Source organism: Phocoena phocoena, chromosome 3 (assembly GCF_963924675.1).
Source record: "Phocoena phocoena chromosome 3, mPhoPho1.1, whole genome shotgun sequence".
NCBI classification, from domain to species: Eukaryota; Metazoa; Chordata; class Mammalia; order Artiodactyla; family Phocoenidae; genus Phocoena; species Phocoena phocoena.
Window position 1 is genome coordinate 164,687,666 of NC_089221.1, and position 21,047 is coordinate 164,708,712.

The 21,047-nt window shown below is 49.6% G+C and overlaps 2 protein-coding genes across 2 annotated transcripts; both read left to right on the forward strand.

The window, feature by feature from the left end:
* The first annotated feature begins 1,457 nt into the window (after nt 1–1,457).
* Nucleotides 1,458–2,890, forward strand: RLN3 (relaxin 3). Its single transcript, XM_065874033.1, is given in 3 exon segments — nt 1,458–1,688; nt 1,691–1,742; nt 2,662–2,890. Coding segments are annotated over 3 exon segments (504 nt in total). The 5' UTR covers nt 1,458–1,465.
* Nucleotides 2,891–3,599: 709 nt separating this feature from the next.
* IL27RA (interleukin 27 receptor subunit alpha) lies at nt 3,600–20,839 on the forward strand. The gene is made up of 14 exons (XM_065874032.1): nt 3,600–3,849; nt 4,262–4,379; nt 7,657–7,814; nt 7,897–8,054; nt 9,559–9,718; nt 10,025–10,098; nt 13,438–13,621; nt 13,720–13,908; nt 15,844–15,945; nt 16,020–16,178; nt 19,118–19,243; nt 19,628–19,721; nt 19,907–20,000; nt 20,120–20,839. The coding sequence occupies exons 1-14, from the start codon at nt 3,750–3,752 to the stop codon at nt 20,372–20,374; spliced, it is 1,971 nt and encodes a 656-aa protein (XP_065730104.1). The 5' UTR covers nt 3,600–3,749; the 3' UTR covers nt 20,375–20,839.
* Nucleotides 20,840–21,047: the final 208 nt, after the last annotated feature.

Below are 21,047 nucleotides of genomic sequence, written 5' to 3' on the forward strand. Positions count from 1 at the left end.
TTGGGTCTGTTGCTGCACGCAGGCTTTCTCTAGTTGCGGCGAGCGGGGGCTACTCTTCGTTGCGGTTCGCGGCCTTATTGCAGTGGCTTCTCTTGTTGGGGAGCATGGGCTCTAGGTGCGCGGGCTCAGTAGTTGTGGTGCACGGGCTTAGTTGCTCTGTGGCATGTGGGATCTTCCCGGACCAGGGCTCGAACCCGTGTCCCCTGCATTGGCAGGCAGATTCCTAACAACTGCACCACCAGGGTAGTCCCAACATTGTTTTTTAATCCTTAAAAATTTTCCCTAGGGGGAGGGATACATTTGGAGATTGGGACTGACATACACGCACTACTATAAATAAAATAGATAACTAATAAGAACCTACTGTATAGAACAGGGAACTCTACTCAATACTCTGTAATGGCCTATATGGGAAAAGAATCTAAAAAAACAGTGGATATATGTGTATGTATAACTGATTCACTTTGCTGTGCACCTGAAACTAACACAACATTGTAAATCAACTATATTCCAATAAAAATTAAAAAAAAATTTTTTTTCCCTTGGAGAGCATGAGCTCTGGAACCAGAGGCTCTGTTTGAACCCCAACTCCCACCTCCACTTACTAGCTGATCTTGGGCACCTTAGGTCACTCTTCTGTATCCTCACCTGTAACCTGGAGACAGTCTCATAGTCCAGTGGCTCTTAAAGGTGTGGTTTCTGAACAAGGACCTACTGTAGAGCACAGGGAACTCTGCTCAATGTTATGTGGCAGCCTGGATGGGAGGGGAGTTTGGGGGAGAATGGATACATGTGTATGTATAGCTGAGGCCCTTTGCTGTGCGCCTGAAACTATCACAACATTATGAATTGGCTATACTCCAATATAAAATAAAAAGTTTAAAAAAAAAAGTGTGGTTTCTGGACCAGCAGCATTAGCATGGCCTGGAAATTTGTTGCCAATGCAGATTTTCAGACACTCTGCACATAGGGCCCAGTGATGTGTGTTTTAACAAGCCCTCCAGGAGATTCTGAGGCTTGCTCAAATGAGAACTATTATCATAGGCTGTTGGGAGGATTAAATCAATTAAACAAATATACATATTTAGAGCAGTGCCTGGCCCCACAGTGCATACTGTGTAAGCACTCATTATTCTTGTTATTATGGAGAAGGCCTGGGACCCTAGCAGTATGGTGGTGATGGGGGGCTGGCTGTGCCCTCTCTCCCGGTCTGGTGGGGGTCTGGGTTCCTGGTCTCTGCTAAGTGGAGGCCTTCTCACCTCTCTCTGTTGAAGATGACAGTGAGCTGGACCACGTCACCCCATCCCTGGTGAAAGGTTATCGCTTGGTCTGGGAAACGGGAAAGGTCAGTGCTGGAGGGGTGGAGGGGGCCACGTGCCTGCCTCCTCTCTGCTAGTGGAGATAAAGGAGGTCACTTCGCTCCCCCATGACAGGCATGACAGGAGGGGGGAGCTAAGATGTATAAATGGGGGGCCAGGAGGCGGTGGAGGCACCAACCACAGGAAGCTGCCTTGCTGTGCCACCTCTCACATCTCAGGCAGTCCTGTCCAGCATGGCCAAACGTCCTCTGCTGCTGCTGCTGGCCATGGGGGTGCTGGCTGGGGAGCTGTGGACCGAGGCCCAGGCGGCACCCTACGGAGTGAAGCTTTGCGGCCGTGAATTCATCTTCACCTGTGGGGGCTCCTGGTGGAGAGGTCAGACATCCTGGCCTGTGAAGCTATGGGTGAGGCTGGGGAGGTGCTGTGTGTGTGTTAGGGGCGTTGACAGGACACAAGATGGGTCCAAGGAGCCAGGGACAGAGGTGAGATGAGGGGCTGGGGCAGGAGAGTCCCTCCTCCACCACATGCAGCTGGGGAGATGGGCCAGGCCCTCAAAGCTGTGTCAAGGCTGGGGGAGCCGGATGGGGGAGGGGCAGCAAGCCATCCACACCAGCTAAAAGTCTGCTGCTACTTGGGAGCCCTGTGCCCTGCATTAGGCAAGGCTGCTCTTTGCACAACACTGGGAAGTGCCTTTCAGAAGCCGAAACTAAAGTGCTTTCCAAGCCTTCAGAGAAGGGAGTGTGAGGGGTGTGGTGAGTACAAGGCTAGACTTGCCACCTAGTAGGTGACCCTCCTACCAAGTTGCTTTCCTCCCCTGATCCTCTTTATCTGCAAAAGGGAGGCACAGCCCCCGTACCTTGCAGGTTTGTTAAGCGGTAAAATTCAGTGAAAACAGATCAGGACAAAGTTGAGTGCCTACCATGTGCCAGACACTATGCTAAGTTTTTTTTGTTTTTTTTTTAATGGGTATTAATTGAATCATCTACTCTGTATAAAACCCTGGAAGGTAGGAGTTATTATCCCCGTTTTGCCGACAAGGAAACGGAAGCTGAGAGATGATAATGGGACTGGTGCTCAGTCAGTTCAGCTCCCAAACACACGTTCTTAACCATCAGGTCCTCAGTGAGTAAATAGTAGGGGAAAAGATACGACAGAAGAGGAAAGTCAAGCTCAATGAGGTTGAGTAAGCTGCCCATCAAAGCGGGAACCCAGGCCTGAATGGAATCAAAATCTTTACACAGGAGGCTGAGTCACAAGAACAGAGAAGTAGCTGGACCAGCCAGGAGCCTGGACTCTGGGTTTGACAGAGTCCCAAGCACTAACTCTTTTCATCTTTTGCAAGGGATGCCTTCCCAGACGCAGATTCCGATGCAGACGGCGAGCTGGATGAGGCAGTGGCCTCCAGCGAGTGGCTGGCCCTGACCAAGTCCCTCCAGGCCTTCTATAGAGGCTGACCGGGCTGGCAGGGCACCCCAGGGGCTCTGCGGGGCAGCCGCAATGTCCTGGCTGGCCTCTCCAGCAACTGCTGCAAATGCGGGTGTGGCGAGAGTGAAATCAGCAGCCTCTGCTAGAAGGGCAACTGGGCAGCCAGGCAGCACCAGGGTGAACGCCCCAGCCCTGCCATCCACCTAACCGGTATCCAGCTGGGCACCTGTTTCTGGCCCCTCATGCATTCATTCATCAGCAAGTCTCAGAGGTCAGGCACTGTGGACTTGGACAGCGTCCCCCCCACCCAATCCTGACCCTGAGCAAGCTGTGCCCCTACCTGGCCAAATGGGGACCCTGACCTCTCCGCAGCCCATATCACGCCTTTCCTGTCCTATACCGTCTCCCGCTGCAAAGGATGCCCCTACTCTACCCAAACTGGCCACACCGAGACCCTTACCCAAACTGTGACTCTCTCCTGTCCCAACTGTGGCCACTGTCCCCTTGCCAGCCCCAATTATACCACCACCCCATTCCAGCCTTTGCCCGCTCCCGTCCCCCTGTCTGCCAGCCCCTCTTCCTCCGACCTCGCCTGCTGGGGGTTCTAAAGCTGCGGACCCCAGGGTTGGTGGAGGGACCCCTGGGTTCCCTTCATATCCTGGGGTGGGAAGCTCAGTGGGCAGAGCGGATCAGAACCTTCTCCAACCCCAAAGATAAAAAGTTCCAAAGGACTCGGCAGCCTGTTGGGGGAGAGGAGGGGCAGGTGTCTGCGGAGCTCGGCCACGCCTCAGCGCCGCCCACCCCCTACTACCCCTCCTCAGCCCCCGCGAGGGACTTTCCGGTGCAGCGAAGGGGCGGGAAGCCGAAGCGCAAGGTGCGGAGGCGGCTGGGAGGGGCGGCTCCGCTTCCCTTTGCTGTTCGGGCGCTGGACCCCGAGAGATAATCGGGCGGCGCTGCAGCGCTGGGCCGGGCAGGGCCGGGCCGGACTGGGGGCGCGGGGACGCCATGCGGGGAACCCGGGTCGCTCCCTTCCCGCCGCGGCGGCGGCCGAAGCTGGTTTTGCTGCCTCTGTTGATGCTGCTGTTCTGCAGGACTCGGCCCCAGGGTGAGTTACGGAGCGAACTCGTGTCGGCGCTCTGCCGCCGCGCTCCGCGGAAACGCACGTCCTCCAGGGTGAACCGCAAGTTTGTGGAATGAATGACAAAGGGCCGGATGCCACTCTGCTCCCCCCCGGGACAGGGACCGGGCGATGAGAGGAGCTGGGGAATGGGCGGCAGCGAGGTGGGAGCCGGGGTCCGGGGTTGGGGGGTGGTAGGGGGAAGGGCTCTTCGGGTGATAACAGGATGTAGCTGGTAGAGGGAGGGGAGGAGTTATGCCCGAAGCCTGGGGAGCGGTGCCCAACGCCCCCTTCCTGCTGATCACTTCCGTAAGGGGTGGGGGGAGTTCAAGTTCTGGGGTGTGAGGGCGGCTTGGGGAATTGGCCCCCTTCCCTCGGACCCTCCCTCCTCCCTCTCCAGGCAGCCCTGGGCCATTGCAGTGCTATGGATTTGGACCCTTGGGCGACTTGAACTGCTCATGGGAGCCTCTTGGGGACCTGGGAGCCCCTTCCACGCTGTACCTCCAGAGCCAGAAGTAGTGAGTACAATGGAGTGATTTGGGGAAACAGAGGCTTTGGAAGCGTGACCACTCAGGTTCTAGACTTCTCAGGTTGAGAGGACCCATTAGTCCTGCCCACCCGCACCCCCCAGCCCTGCCCCACTCTCAAGCCCTTCACTTCCAGGTTCCCTCATGTCCTTGCTGTGTTACCCTGGACCAGTCACTTTCCCTCTCTGAGCCTCTGTTTCTTCCTCTATCAAGTAGTGATAATAATGGAACCTGCCTCTCAAGGCTGGTTCTGAGAATTCAATGAGTTAGGCACTTGGGAAAGAAAATGCTTAATGATCAGAAGCTGTTTTTTATTGCTGTGTGACCTTAGGCAAATAGCTAAACCTCTCTGAGCATATGAAAAGATCATTTGGTCTGGTGCCAGGGATGCAGCAGTGAAAGAGACACAGAAAGCCTTGTGGAGCCCACATTCTGAGGGGGTGACTGATGTTGCTTCACAATGAATCACACCTGGAAACACAAATTCATTTCAAATTTGGCTAAGTGAGAGGAGAGGGAAAGGAACATTTGAAGATGGGAACTGGGATGGGAGGCTGGTCTTTTTTTTTTTAAACGATGGTAAAATACACATAAAATTTACCAGCTTTTTTTCTCAGCCTTTTTTAAGTGTACAGTTCAGTGGAATTAAGTACAGTCACGTTGTTATGCAACCATCACCACCACCCATGTCCAGAAGGGGGGCGGGGGCTAGGGTTTTAAATTGGTAGAGGATGAGGGAGTAAGAGAAGGTCTTCCGCTTTTTTTTTTAACGAGGTGAAATTCACATAACATGAAATTAACCATTTGCAAGTGAGCGGTTCAGTGGCCTTGAGTACGTTCGCAATGTTGTGCCACCAGTGCCTCTATCTAGTTCCGAAACATGTCCATCACCCCAAAACGAAGTTCCATCCCCAACAGCAGTCACTTCCTATTCCCTGGCAACTACTGATCTACTTTCTGTCTCTGAATTTGCCTGTTCTGGACATTTCACATAAATGGGATCATGTGGCATGTGGTCTTTTGTATCTGGCTTCTTTCACTTAGCATGTTTTTCAGGTTCATGTATGTCGTAGCAAATCAGAACTTCGTTCCTTTTTGTGGCTGAACAATATTCCACTGGACGGATATACTATGTTCATCCACTCATCTGTTGATGGACATTTGGGTTGTTTCCACCATTGGGCAATTGCAATTGGGCGATCGTGACTAGCACTGCTTTGAACATAATGTGTACAAGTTTTTGAGTCCTGTTTTCTGTTCTTTGGGGTATATGCCTAGGAGTAAAATGGCTGGGTCATATGGCAGTTCTGTGTTTAACTTTTTGAGGAACCACCTAACTGTTTTCCGCAACAGCTACGCCGTTTTATGTTCCTACCAGCAACATAACATAACGCATGTGTTTTTGTTGTTTTTTTCTGAAGGCCTTGATTTGAACCTTTGAAATCCAACCTTTTGGGATGTCCTCAACTCCTCTCTCTCTCTCTGTCACCCACAGCAGGCCTTGCCAGCTCTACCTTCTACATTATCCAGAATCTGGCACTCCTCACTTCCTCAGCACCCTCCATAGTCCAGTTCCCATCATCGCTGGCCTGGACCGTGCGGTCACCTCCTCCCTGGACTCAGTTTCCACCCTTAGCCCCACAGTCTGTTCTCCACCAAAGCATCCAGAGGACACCTGTGAACTTCTGTTTTATTTTTAAAAAATATTTCTTTATTTATTTATTTGGCTGTTCTGGGTTTTAGTTGCAGCATGTGGGATCTTAGTTGCGGCATGCAGGATCTAGTTCCCTGACCAGGGATCGAACCCGGGCCCCCTGAATTGGGAGCACGGAGTCTTTTTTTTTTTTTTTTTAATTTATTTATTTTATTTTTGGCTGCATTGGGTCTTCATTGCTGTGCGCGGGCTTTCTCTAGTTATGGCGATTTGGGGCTGCTCTTCTTTGCGGTGCGTGGGCTTCTCGTCGCAGTGGCTTCTCTTGTTGCGGAGCAGAGGCTCTAGGCGTGCAGTATTCAGTAGTTGTGGCACACAGGCTCAGTATTTGTGGCTCGCGGGCTTAGTTGCTCTGCGGGGCATGTGGGATCTTAACGGACCAGGCCTGGAACCCCTGTCCCCTGCATCGGCAGGCGGATTCTTAACCACTGGACCACCAGGGAAGTCCCGCACCTGTGAACTTCTGAATCAGGGCATGTCCCTCCCCAGCTCACAGCCCTCCAGGGCTCCCACCTCACTCAGGGTAAAAGCCGAAATCCTTCCTGCAGCCCATCAGGCCCTGTATAATTTGCCTGTCACCTCCCTGTCCTCACCTCCTCCTACTTTCTCGCTCACTCACTCTACTCCAGAGTACAAGCCTCCTCCTCACTGTTCTTCGTAGAACGCCAGGCACAGTTTGGCCACAGGAGCTTTGCACCAGCTGCTCCCTCTTCCTAAAATGCTCTTCCTGAGGTATTGCTGTGGTTGTTCCACACCACATCCTTCAGGCCTTTATTCAAATGTCTCATCAGAGAGCTTTCCTGACCACCTTTCCTAAAATAGCACCGTCACTCTTCATCCTGTCATCACACCGAATCCATCTCACCCTGCTTTATTGTTCTCTGTATCGCTTATACCACCATCAGTTATATATTTATGAGTTTCTCATTTGCCTCCCCCACTGGAACACCAGCTCCGGATAGCGGATCCTTGCCTGCTTTGGTCATAGTCCTATTCCCAGCTTCTACAACAGAAGTATATATTTGCTGACTGAACAGTTGCATAGAAGTAAACGTGCGTATATGTAATAGGTGCTCAGTAAACAGAATAACCAGTGCTCCTATAACATGTATTGTGCCCCTGACACTTGCTGTTCTAAATGCAGTCCATTTCTCATCTCATTGTTCCCCTCCCCTATCCAGCCCTTTCAGCAAGCACTTTTAAAAAAAGACATTTATTTATTTATTTATTTGGCTGTGCCGGGTCTTAGTTGCGGCACACTGATCTTCGTTGGGGCAGGCGGGATCTAGTTCCCTAACCGGGGATCGAACCGTGGTCATTGGGAGCACCGAGTCTGAGCCACTGGACCACCAGGCAAGTCCCTCAGGAGGCAGTTTTATCACCCTCGTTTTGTAGATGAGGAAGCTGAGGCACAGAGAAGTTAAATTGCTTGCTCAAGGTCACACAGCTCTGAAGCAGGAGAACTGGGATTTGAACCCAGGCAGAAGATATGTTATCATTGCGGCTCTGGGCCCAGCCCACCGTATGCTGCCCCGATTCTCACATCTCTCCTCACAGCCATTCCAACAAAACCTGGACTGTGGCAGTGCCCACTGGGCAGAGCTGGGTGACCATTCCACGGGAACAGCTCACCACGTCTGACGAACTCCTTGTCTGGGCGGCCAAGGCAGGCCAACCTCTCTGGCCCCCAGTCTTCGTGAACCTCGAGACCCGAAGTAACAGGCGGGAGTGGGGGTTTGCTATGTGTGGGGTGGGTGGTCTTGGAGGCCCTGGCTCAATGTACCTCCTCTTCCTCAGTGAAGCCAGATGCCCCCCAACTGTACCCTGATGTGGACTTCTCAGAGGATGACCCCCTAGAGGCCACTGTCCAATGGGCCCCTCCTATGTGGCCACCCCATAAGGTCTTGGTCTGCCAGTTCTACTACCGAAGATGCCAGGAGATGGCCTGGATGCTGGTGAGTGTCAGGGACCCTTTTCCCCCACCCTACTCTGGGCGGGGCCTGGGACATCATTCCCAAATCAGACACCTAGCTCAGAGCTCATTCCTCAGCTGGCCCTGGAGTCTGTCCACATTCCTCACAGAAGGCCTGTACATGCATCTTGTTCAGCTAAAAAATGTTCCCCCAAGATAATCTATAAATTCCATGCAGTCCCAATCCAAATTCCACTTGGAATTTTTTTTTTTTTTTTTTTTTTTTTGGCCACTCCGCGAGGTTGTGCTTGCGGGATCTTAGTTCCTCGACCAGGGATTGAACCCGGGCCCTCGGTAGTGAAAGCAAGGAGTCCTAACCACTGGGCCTCCAGGGAATTCCTTCCACTTGGAATTTTTGAGAAACTCAGTAAACTTCCTCTAACATTTTTGCGAATGAATAAAAATCCTCAAATAGCTCACGTTAACCTTAAAATAAGAGGTTAACAGCAGACACTTAGCATCTACTGTGTGCCATACGCTGTTCTAAGCTGTCTATTGAATCCTTACAAGAACTCTTTGAGGTAGATGTGTTTTATGCCTACCCATTTTACAGATGATGAACAGAGCCTGGTTTTCAGTAAACGCTCAAAAGTAATAAAAGTAGCTCACATTTCTGAGCACCTGCCACGCATCAGGGCCCAAACTAAGCAATCTGCATGGATTATCTTGATGAGTACCAACCTCCCTATATAGTAGATGCTTTTAAGATCTCTATTTTATAGTTGGGGAAGCTGAACCTCAGAGAGGTTAAACAACTTTCCCAGGTTCACACAGCAAAAAAAAAATGGAAGACAACTCCAGTGCAATGGGACCCCAGGAGTTGGGGAGCCTGCCCATGCACTTTAAGAGCACAGCACCAAAGTTGCAAGTATTTTCTCATCTCGTATCTCATTGGCCAGAACTTAGTCACATGGTCTCACCTGATTGCAAGGGAGACTGGGAAATGTAGTCTTTATTCTTGACACACATGTTCCTGACAGATACTCAAGGGTTCTATTTCCGAAGGAAGAAGGGGAGAATGGATATTGGGGATAACCCACTGTCTCGGTTACAGCTTTTCATGCAAAACACTACAATATAGAGCAGAGTTGTTGTCACTGTGAATATTCATGCAATTCAGAGCAATGCTAAGATGCAGACTTTACAGTCTAACTGCCTGGGTATGAATCTCAGCTCCGCCAACTCACCAGCTATGTTACCTTGGGTATGTCACTTCCCCGCTCTTGGCCTCAGTTTTCCTCATCTGTAAAATGAGAATAATATTAATAATAGAATTTACCACCTACTGCTATACCTGGCACAGAGGATAATCAACTTGTCTCTTTTTTCCAGGGATTGTCCCAATTTTAAAACCAAAAGCCCTGTGTCCTAGGAACCCACTTGATCCCAGGCAAAGCAGGACAGTATTGGTCATCCTATTGACGTATAAGGCCAGGTACTTTCAATTCAGTCTTCAGCCTCATCACTCTCCCCTGTCTCTCCCCCAGCTGGAGCCTGAAGTGAAATCCATACCCCTGACCCCTGTTGATATCCAGGACCTGGAGCTAGCCACTGGCTATAAGGTATCTGGCCGCTGTCACGTGGAGGAAGAAGAGGATCTGTGGAGCGAGTGGAGCCCCATTCTGTCCTTCCAGACACCACCCTCTGGTGAGGATCTCTGGGCTTACCCCTACACCCTCAGTCCCTCTCCTGGAAGTCTGGCCAATCATGCCATTCTCATTTGTCACATTTTATAGTTGGGAAAGCTGAACCTCAGTGAGGTTAAGCAACTTTCCTAAGCTCACACAGCAAAAAAAAAAATTGAAGACAACTCCAGCGCAGTGGGACCCCAGGAGTCGGGGAGCCTGCCCTTGCACTTTAAGACCACAACCCCAAAGTTGCACGAATCTTTCATCTCATATCTCATTGGCTAGAACTTAGTCACATGGTCTCTCCTTTTTTCATCCTGGCCAGCTCCAAAAGATGTGTGGATATCAGGGAACATCTGTGGGGCACCAGGCGGACAGGAACCCCTGCTTCTGTGGAAGGTGAGTTGTGAGGACCGTGTCTCTGCACATGTCGGGAAACCCCAAATAACAGTGATGTAGAGGACTTCCCTGGTGGTCCAGTGGCTAAGGTTCCGCACTCCCAGTGCAGGGGGCCCGGGTTTGATCCCTGGTCAGGGAACGAGATCCCACACGCTGCAGCTAAAGATCCCACATGCTGCAATGAAGATCCTGCATGCCGCAACTAAGACCCGACACAGCCAAATAAATAAATATTGAAAAACCAAAAAACAATGTTGTAGGGAGTTCCCTGGTGGTCCTGTGGTTAGGACTCTGGGCTTTCTCTGCCGAGGGCCTGGGTTCAGTGTCTGGTTGGGAACGAAGATCCTGCTGAGCAGTGGGGCAAAAAACAAACAAACAAACCAAGAAAACAAACAAAAAAACAAGCCAAACCAAAAAACCCCCCCAAAACAATGATGCAAACAAGACAAAGGTTACTATGCTGCCCTCTTGAGGTTGCTTCAGGGCTTCAAGGAGGGGATGCTCAGAGAGGTCCTGGCATAGTGCTGGGTGCAGAGAAAGACTCCACCAACGTTGGCTGAATCTAGGAGATCTGAGCTGAGACGTGAAGGTGGGTACAAGTGTTCCAGTCAGGGGGGACACCAGGTGCAAAGATTTAGCAAGACTAGGCTCAGCTCCACAAAATATAGCAGAATACGCTAAGGACTTTGACGCTAGTGTTAAAGGGCATTGTGAGATGACAGACAAGAGTGGAACAGTCCTCACTGAGGCAAATCTCCTGAGCACCTACCGTGTTCCAGACATTGCAAGGCCCTGGCTCACAGTAAATATGGCAAGAAACAGAACAACAGGGCTCATACTTTCTTGGGCCACACAATCTAATATCACTAACTTTAACCATGCATAATACTCACAGAGCTCTTACTATGTGCCAGGTCCTCGCCTACAACACTTATTTACATTAACTAACTTTACAGATGAGAAAATGAGACATAGAGAGGCTACCCCAAACCAAACAACAGCTACGTGGCAGAGCTGAGGTTCTTTGGCTTTCAAACCTTAATTCACAGTTTCAGTGCCTCTTTTATTATTTTTTTAATTCATTTTTTTTCTTACTTTTTTTGCCATGCTGCACAGCATGTGGGATCTTAGTTCCCCAACCGGGGATCAGACCTGTGCCCCCTGCATTGGAAGTGCAGAGTCTTAACCACTGGACTGCCAGGGACGTCCCTCGTGCCTCTGCTTTATAACACATACTTTGTAATGCCCCCTTACTATACTGAAATGAAATACATAGCTAATATAACCCATATATACATATATTTTAAAATGTGTATAATACAGTGTATTGTATTATAGCATACAGTGTACAGTGTATTGTAATATTCAGTAGAAAATAAAGGGGAAATAAGGCTACTACATAATGGCAAAATATTCAGTTCACCAGTATGATATGAATACTAAATCTCTACGTACCTCATAACGTGGCTTTGAAATACATAAAGTAAAAATTGATAGAACTACAAGGAGAACTTATGAATCCACAACCGTCGTGGGAGATTTTAACATAGCCCTCTAAGTAATTTCATAACGAGCAGATGGAAAAACAAGTCAAGATCCAGAGAATCTGAACATATGCATAACAAACAACCTAATGGACTCACAGAGGAAACATCAGAACATGCGTTCTTTCCATATGCAAACAGGACATTTACCAAAATCATCCACATGCTAGGCTATTGAGCTGGTTTCCAAGGACTTCAAAGGGATGAGGTGATGCTGGGCACATTGAAAAATTCTCTGATCAGAACACAGATTGTGCTGGAAATAGATAATAAAAAGTGCTTAGAAAGTCCCCATATGTTCAGAATATTTCAAAATATAATTAATGAATGTTAAAACCAGGTCCCAAAAGGTTTTGTATTTATACATCAAAATGTGTTTGGTTCTAGGATCGGTTAAAATTATTAGACAGGGTTTTTCATCTACAGAAGCTTCCAGTTGGGATGACCTTCAAAAGTCACAAGGGACGTGGGACATTTTTTTTATTTCTAGGAGAGGGTAGTGTCCCTGGCTCTTGCCCATCAAATACCAATCATTGAGGCAACCAAATATTCTCACAGGTTTCCCCAAAGCACTCTGGAGGGTACTATCCTCTTTGCTATACATAATTATTCCTCTATACAACAGTGGGAATTTTGCAGTCCCTGAGAACTGCACAAGACAGACTAAGGTAAGGTGAGGGAAGACAGGGTCATGTAAGTGCATGGTCAGATCCTGCCTGTCTTTAGTTAAAATCTTTATTTATTTATTTATTTATTTATTATTTATTTTATTTATATTTTTGGCTGCATTGGGTCTTCGTTGCTGCGTGTGGGCTTTCTCTAGTTGCGGCGAGCAGGGACTACTCTTTGTTGGCGGTGCGCGGGCTTCTCATTGCAGTGGCTCCTCTTGTTGCAGAGCATGGGCTCTAGGCGCGCGGGCTTCAGTAGTTGTGGCACACAGGCTCGGTAGTTCTGGGTCGCAGGCTCTAGAGCGCAGGCTCAGTAGTTGTGGCGCACGGGCTTAGTTGCTCCGTGGTATGTGGGATCTTCCCGGACCAGGGCTTGAACCCGTGTCCCCTGCATTGGCAGGCGGATTCTTAACCACTGTGCCACCAGGGAAGTCCTAGTTAAAATCTTGATAATTTGTTTGTCATGGTTTTTCTTTTTTGCATTAATTGTTTTTAATAAAAAAAATTTTTTTTGACCGCGCCGAGCCTCATGTGGGATCTTAGTTCCCCGACCAGGGATCAAACCCACGCCCCCTGCATTGGAAGCACAGAGACTTAACCACTGGACCGCCAGGAAAATCCCTGCATTAAATTTGATTGATTAAAATATTGCGTACAACAGGGTCCTACTGTATAGCACAGGGAACTATATTCAATACCCTGGATAAACCATAATGGAACAGAATATGAAAAAGAATGTATACATATGGATAACTGACTCACTTTGCTGTACAGCAGTAATTAACACAACATTGTAATACAACTGTCCTTCAACTACAACTATACTGAAAAATAAAAAATAATTTTTTTAAATTTTGCATTAACATATAATTCATCTTGATTGGATTTTTGGTATCCTCTTGTTTTGCCGCCGAGGTGAGCGCCTCACTCACCTCACCCTAGTTCTGGCCCAGGAGCTGTATTCTAATTCCACCTCTGCCACTGAGCCACTCTTGAGACTCGGTTTCTTCATCTTAGAGTGAAACAAAAATATTTCACAGACTGGTTCGTCAGGTGACCTCACTGAGAAGCACAGTACGTGCCCGGTAAATGGGAGATATTAACCACTTCTTCCCCTCATCCCTCAGGCCTCAGGGCACTGCGTGCAGGTGAGCTACAGAGTCTGGTTCCAGATTAAAGATCAGGAGGTGATCCAGGAGGAGACCTCATGTTGCAACATCTCCATCCCCACTCAAGCGGAGTGGGCTGGGGTGTCCGCCATCAACGCCACAAGCTGGGAGCCTCCTACCAACCTCTCTTTGGCCTGCTTGGGTAAGAGGCTGTGAGCTTCCTCTGAGCAATGCCCTGGAGGTGCAAGAGGGGACTTCCCGAGTGGACAGCTGAGCTTTCTTCTCCTCCTTATCCTCTAGGTCCAGGCTTTGCCCCTCGTGGTGTGGTGGTCAGCATCATCCCTGTAAGCTCGGATCTGCTGGTGACTTGGCAACAGGGGTCCGGGGGGCCGCAGGAGCATGTGGTGGACTGGGCTCGAGATGGTGACCCCCTGGAGCATCTCAACTGGGTCTGGCTTCCTCCTGGAAACCTCAGTGCTGTGTTGCCAGGTGAGGCCCCAGGACACCTGGGTTCCCATTTCAGCTGTTGGAGAGTGGACTGATGGCTGGATTTGCAGAAGAGAGTGTTAAAGTATCATTAATTCATGCAAGAAATATTCATTGACTACCTACTGTGTGCCAGGCCACGTTCGAGACACTGGTACACAGTGATGGCCGCTGATGTGTATTGGCATTTACCATAAGCATTAAATCATTCAAACTTCCTTATAAAGTAGGTTTCTGCTATTATCATACAGATAAAGAAAAAGGCCCAGAGAGGTTAAGCAACTCACCTGAGGCCATACAGCAAGTACGTGGTAGAACCAGGATTTGAACCACATAGTCAGGCTCCTGAAGCTAAACCCTGAACCATCACCCTACTCTCCTCTCAGCAGCATCCCCACCCTCATCCCCACCAACATCTCCATCCTCATCTTGTAGGGCAGGCACCCAATGAAACAAAAAACAAGTGCATCTGTAATGTAATTGGGGCAAAGTAAATCAGGGTAAGGGAGAGGAGGGAGGATAGCTACGTCAGAAAAAAAAGGTAGAAAAGGTCTCTCTGGGAAAGTGCCATTTGAACTAAGACCTGAAGGAGGCGAGACAGAGAGCCATGAGGATGTCTAAGGGAAAAGCAAGAGGGAACAAACAGTGCAAAGGCCCTGGGGCAGGATTGTGCCTGATGTGTTAGAGCAGCAGTGAGGAGGCCAGTGTGGCTGGAGTGGAATGAGCACGGGGGAAAGTGGGAGGAGGTGAGGGCAGGGAGGTGATGGGGCAGAGTGTGCAAAGCCTTGTGGGTCATGGGGAGAACTTTGGCTTTTTCTCTGAGTCAGGTGGGAGCCACAGAGGGTTCTGTGCAGAGGAAGGATGTGTCCTGACTCAGGTGCTTACAGGCGCCCCCTGGCTGCTGTGGGAGGAACAGACTGGGAGGGCAAGGGTTGGAGGTAAGAGACCCAGGAGAAGGGACTGTGTATGTCCAGGTGGGACATGGTGGGAACTGGACCAGGTGGGGACCAAGGAAGGGAGAGAAGCAGGCAGATTCTTGTTGGGGAGTCTTAGAGCAGAATTTTGGGGACCCGTTTGGATATGTTGCACCTCATATGCTCATCCAAGTGGAATTGTCCATGGGACTATCAGATACTCAAGTCTCAGGTCTAGCAATAAGTTCTAGGCGGAGATTTAACACTGGGGAGTCTGTCCTTGGTGTAAAGAACTTGGGAGAGCATGGGAAGGCATTGAGCGAGAGATTTAGCACAGAGTCCCAAGACCCATAAGTATATATGGACAAAAGAAGAGGAGCCCCAATTCTGGAAAATTCCCAGTTGGGGAAGCCCATATGGCAGCATTAGGTTTTTTGTTTTTTTTGTTTTTTTTAAATAGCATTAGGTTTTGAGAAGGGATTTCAGGAGCCTTACTTAACTGTGATGGGCGGTGTCAGGGCCGCACTCAGAGTCCAGCATTTGACTATCTCCCAGCCTCTGGCACCTGCATTCCTGGCCTGAGGGCTTTTTCTGATCTGAAGCATTTTGCCTGCCTGGACAGCTGGAAGTGCCGGGGAATCAAAGCCCCTCAGATGCGGCCCTCTACCAATGACTGATAATGGTTGATGGATAAATACCCCAGCTCCCACCCTCCTCGGGTGGGACGGTGCTCAGGATTGTGCTCTCTGCTGCCACACAGAGTTCACCAGCAGGACTGAGCCTTGGTTGGCCATGTTGGGAACTTGTTCTCTAACACATATTTACTGGGTGATTCTCCTTCCCTGCTTCACTTCCCCACTGCCCTATTGGTGTTTTCTGGGGTTGCCTCCCAGATCAGTTACATTTATTCAAAGTCTTATATCAAGGTGTCCTTCTGGGGACACGAATGAAGATTCCTACAAAATAAGAAATGAGTCGGGGAGGGGAGCCAACTCTAACTGGTCTTTGCTCCTCCCCCACTCAGGGGATTTCGAAGGAGGGGTGCCCTACCAAATCACGGTGACAGCAGTCTCTCCTTGGGGCTTGGCCCCTGCCCCCTCAGTCTGGAAGTTCAGAGAGGAACTAGGTAAGTGGTGGGGCTGGAGGATGGAGGGTCCTGGAACCCTGACAGAACTTGACCCGCTGACTTTCTCTCACCAGTACCCCTGGCAGGGCCAGTGCTTTGGCGACTCCAGGATAGCCCCCCAGGGACCCCTGCTGTAGCGTGGGGAGAGGTCCCAAGGTACCAACTTCGGGGCCATCTCACCCACTACACCCTGTGTGCACAGAGTGGGACCAGGCCTTCTGTCTGCATGAATGGTGAGCCCCACTGCCGCCTGCCCCTGTTCCCAGCCCCCACAAGACCCACCCATCAGCCTACCCCTCCCCTTACCCCCAGATGGGCCCCTTTGGCTCCCTCTCAGCCCCTGGGAGAACACACACTATCATGGGTTCCCTAGTGGATAATAACCCCGGTGGCTATCAATGTAATAGACTGTCATTTGGCTATTAAAAATGGAGACTCCGATCTATATTTATTGACATTGAAAGATGCCTGTCATATTTTATTAAGTGAAAAAGATAAAAAGGATTGTAAAACTTTGTGGGGTTCCATTTTTGTAAAATAAACCCAGCACTGAGTGAAGCAGAGGCACAAATATGAAAAGAAATTCCCCCACGATGTCAATAGGGACTGTAGGATTACGTATGATTTTTTTTTTTTTTTTTTTTTTTTGCGGTACGCGGGCCTCTCACTGTTGTGGCCTCTCCCGTTGCGGAGCACAGGCTCCGGACACGCAGGCTTAGCGGCCACTGCTCACGGGCCCAGCCGCTCCGCGGCATGTGGGATCTTCCCGGACCGGGGCACGAACCCGTGTCCCCTGCATCGGCAGGCGGACTCTCAACCACTGCGCCACCAGGGAAGCCCTACATATGATTTTTAAAATTTATTTATTTGGCTCCGTCGGGTCTTAGTTGTGGCATGTGGGATCTAGTTCCCTGACCAGGAATTGAACCCAGGTCCCCTGCATTGGGTCTTAGCCACTGGACTACCAGGGAAGTCCCTAAAGATGACTTTTATTTCTTTTTCATACATTTGGGTGTAGGCCAAATTTTTACTCTGAGCACAAATTCCTTTTTAAAATACCTTTTTTACCCTTTCCACTCCAGTTTTATTGAGATGTAGTTGACAGCATCACCGTGTAAGTTTAAGGTATACAGTGTAACGGTTTGGCTTACGAATATTGTGAAATGATTCCCATAAGTTTAGTTAACATCCATCATCTCATATAGATACAATAAAAAGAAAGAGCAGAACAATAATAAAATTCAAAATACCCTTTTTTTCTAATTACCAAAGTTATCTGTTCTTTTTCTAAAAACTGACACATTGACGTATACTCGAGTATATCGTCATTCTCGTCATTTCACTGATACTGACAATGCAGCTTCCATATTTTGCCATGTGTACGTTAACATAGAGATAGGAGTTGTGCTTTTTGAAAATTTTAAACTTTTTTATTATAGAAAATTTCAAGCACAAACAAAAGTTGGAAAAAGGGCTTCCCTGGTGGCGCAGTGGTTGAGAGTCCGCCTGTCGATGCAGGGGACACGGGTTCGTGCCCCGGTCCGGGAAGATCCCACATACCGCGGAGCGGCTGGGCCCGTGAGCCATGGCCGCTGAGCCTGCGCTCCACAACGGGAGAGGTCACAGCAGTGAGAGGCCTGCGTACCACAAAAAAAAAAAAAAGTTGGAAAAATAGTATAACAAATCCTTGTGTACCCACCATCCAGTTTCAATGGTTTTCTGCATTTTATCAATCTTGTTTCAATTCATCCCCCCACTTTTTTTTTCTAGAGCCTTTGGCATCATTTCACCCCTAAATAATTTGGTACTTCAGCATTTGTCTCTAACCGATAAAGCCTTTTTTTTTTTAACATAGATACTTTGCCATGATTGCACCTTGCACAAGTATACAGATATCATTAGGTTAAAAATCATATATATTTATGTGTACGTGTACCGATAATTAAAAGAGGACTATGTTATAGGCCCCTGAAGCTTATGAACGTGATGGTTTGCAACTTTCTTTTTCTCACCTGATTTAACTTGGACATCTTTCTGTGGCAGTATATCTTGATCCGTATTCATGTCTCCTGTAATCCTATGACAAACCAAAAAGCTGCTTCCTCTCTTGGCTTAAAAACCAAAAAGGGCAATTCAGTTAAAAAGTAAACAAAACCAATTCCGGGAGATGCAAATGTATTCCCCTCGTCTGGGGTGAATTTCCCTTCACTGGATTCTGTGCAGGTGAGGGATATGATTTTCATGCATCCTTTTATTTATTCAAATATACAGCTGCCCCTTGAACAACAGGTTTGAACCGCACAGGTCCAGTTATACATGACTTTTTTCAATAGTAAATAGTCCAGTACTATCTGCGTTTGGTTGAATCTGCAAATGTGGAACTGGGCATACAGAGGAACCACAGATAAGGAGGGTGGACTATAAATTATACTGTACTTCGATTTTTTAAAGAGTGGAGGGTCGGCACCCCTCACCTCTGCATTGTTCAAAGGTCAACTGTATATCTTTTGGTGTCGTTGGGTCTTTGTTGCTGCACGCGGGCTTTTCTCTAGTTGCGGCGAGCGGGAGCTACTCTTTGTTGCGGTGCACAGGCTTCTCATTGTGGTGGCTTCTCTTGTTGCGGAGCGTGGGCTCTAGGCGTGCAGGCTCAGTAGTTGTGGCGCATGGGCTTAGTTGCTCCACGGCATGTGGGATCTTCCCGGACCAGGGCTTGAACCAGGGCTTGAACCCGTGTCCCCTGCGTTGGCAGGCGGATTCTAAACCACTGTGCCACCAGGTTAAGTCCCCTGTATATCATTTTTGAGTGCTTTTTATGTGCAGGCGCTGATCCAGGTGCTGGGAATATGGCCCTCGTGGAGCTAACTTTCTAATGGGGGACATGAAGGTATAGACAAAGTAAATAAGGTCTAAGCAGTGTGTCAGATGGTGATAAGTGGTGGATAGAGAATAAAGCAAGGAAGATGAGTGGTGAAGCAGGCGCTATTTTACTCGCGGGGCGGGGGCGGTCAGGGAAGGCCTCACTGAGAAGGTGACCTTGCAGCAAAGAGCTGAAGGAGATGAGGAAGGAGCCATGTGGATGTCTGGGGGAGAGTGTTGCAGACAGCATGGCACGTGCAAAAGTCCTGAGATGGGACTTGACTGCCTCCCCAACCGCTCTGGGTGTGTCCTTCAGTGAGTGGCAGCACCCGGACCATCACCCTGCCCGACCTTCACTGGGGTACCTGTGAGCTGTGGGTGACCGCGTCCACCATCGCAGGACAGGGCCCACCGGGTCCAAGCCTCCGCTTTCACCTACCAGGTATGGGCCTGGGGCAGGACTGCCATGGGAGGGGTCCCGGAGGGAGGGGCATTGGAGGGGGTTATATAATCATTACTGAACTTCAGGGGGTGGACATTTAGACTTCGGGATGTTGATGATGCATTTTGATTCTGCTAAATACTGCTGTGGATTATCAAGCAATGTGTGTCTCTGACCCTTTCACCCCATCCCTGACCTTGACCTTTTCACAAGCCCCACTCCCACCCCAAGATTTCCCCCACCCTTAGCCCCTACCCATTCATAGGCCCTGCCCTTTTATCCACCTCCCTTACCTATTCCCAGCTCCACCCATGAGCCTTACCTGACCCCCTCCCCACCTCCCTGGTGTCCAGATGTTCTTCTGCCCCTCCCCCCTCCCTCCAGATAACACCCTGAAATGGAAAGTTCTGCCAGTTGTCCTTCTCGTATGGGGTTTGCTCCTGACGGGCTGTGGCGTGAGCCTAGCTACCTCCAGAAGGTGAGGCTGTCAGACACATGGGTCTCTGCCCAGGTTGGGAGGGCAGCTGGACGTTAGCTGAGCTTGGGGAGAGATGTGGTAAGGGGATGATGCTTCAGGGCTCTGTGACGTTCCTGGACCCTACGATCTGGACATGGGTGTCCAGCCGCCTGGATTCCCTGCCCTGACTCTTACCTGCTTGCCAGGTGTGTCCACCTGCGGCACAAGGTACTACCCCACTGGGTCTGGGAGAAGGTTCCTGATCCTGCCAACAGTAATTTCAGCCTGCCCCACATGAAGGTGAGCAGAAAGCTGGGCTTATCAGGGCCCTCTGGGGGATTGGGGAAACCTCGGACAGTGGGGAGTAGGTGAGAATTGGCGGGTATGAGGGGAGGAATCTCAGCCTCTTCTCTTCCCAGGAGGTGCCCCAGGCCCAGCCCCCTGGGGACTTGCCCATCCTGGAAGTGGAGGAGATAGAGCAGGTACCGATTACGGAGGCCCCCCAGGCCTCAGCCCCACTGGACTCTGGATATGAGAAACACTTCCTGCCCACACCCGAGGAGCTGGGCTTTCTGGGCCACACCCCCGGTTCCAGGTTATGGACTGAACCAACCCCAGGAGGGGAGAGGGGTGCTCATTTGACAGATGAAGACACTGAGGCTCAGAGAAGCTGAGTCACTTGCTTGAGGACACCCAGCCAAGGAAGAGCTGAGATTGAAGGACCCCTACAGAAAAGGGCCTGGCCCTACAGGGAATATACGGATGGATGAGGGGGCAAAGAAAAATATATAAAATCCAGAGTGGCAGCTGCCTTCCCAAATCTGTCCTGCTGCTATAACAGAACTGTAGCTGGGTACACTCCCAGCCTCCCTTGCAGCTAGGTGCAGCCATGGACTGAGTTCTTATGAGTGGAACATAAGCAGAAGTGACATGGGCCTACAGTGGGTCTGCGTGGAGGCTCTTCCACATTCCCTTCCCTTTCCCATGAGCTGGAGCATTGGTGTGCCCTGTGATCCAGCTTTGGCTATACCCAAGGTGAAGGTGGAGCAAGAAATGGAAAGGAACCAGAGTTCCCGAGTGACTGCATGGATCAGAAGTGCCCAGAGAAATAAATTCTTTCTGTTTTGATAGCTACTGTAGCTTGAGGTCTTTTTGTTACAGCAGCCATATCTACACTCTCACTGATTCATAATCTTTGATTCTAGCAGAGTGAAGCCCTCCACTTCCCACCAGGAGACGGTGAGGTGGCTCTGTGCCAACAACACACACACACTCACACCGTCCAAATGCTCGACATTTTATTTTCAAGTATAAAGGCTTTGTCACAGAAAGGGGCCAGGGTCACAG

Coding starts and splice junctions, on each gene's coding strand:
- IL27RA (XM_065874032.1), top strand. CDS start 3,750: ATGCGGGGAACCCGGGTCGCTCCCTTCCCGCCGCGGCGGCGGCCGAAG. Junction 7,815..7,896: donor CGTGAACCTCGAGACCCGAA/GTAACAGGCGGG, acceptor CCTCTTCCTCAG/TGAAGCCAGATGCCCCCCAA. Junction 13,622..13,719: donor CCTCTCTTTGGCCTGCTTGG/GTAAGAGGCTGT, acceptor CTTATCCTCTAG/GTCCAGGCTTTGCCCCTCGT.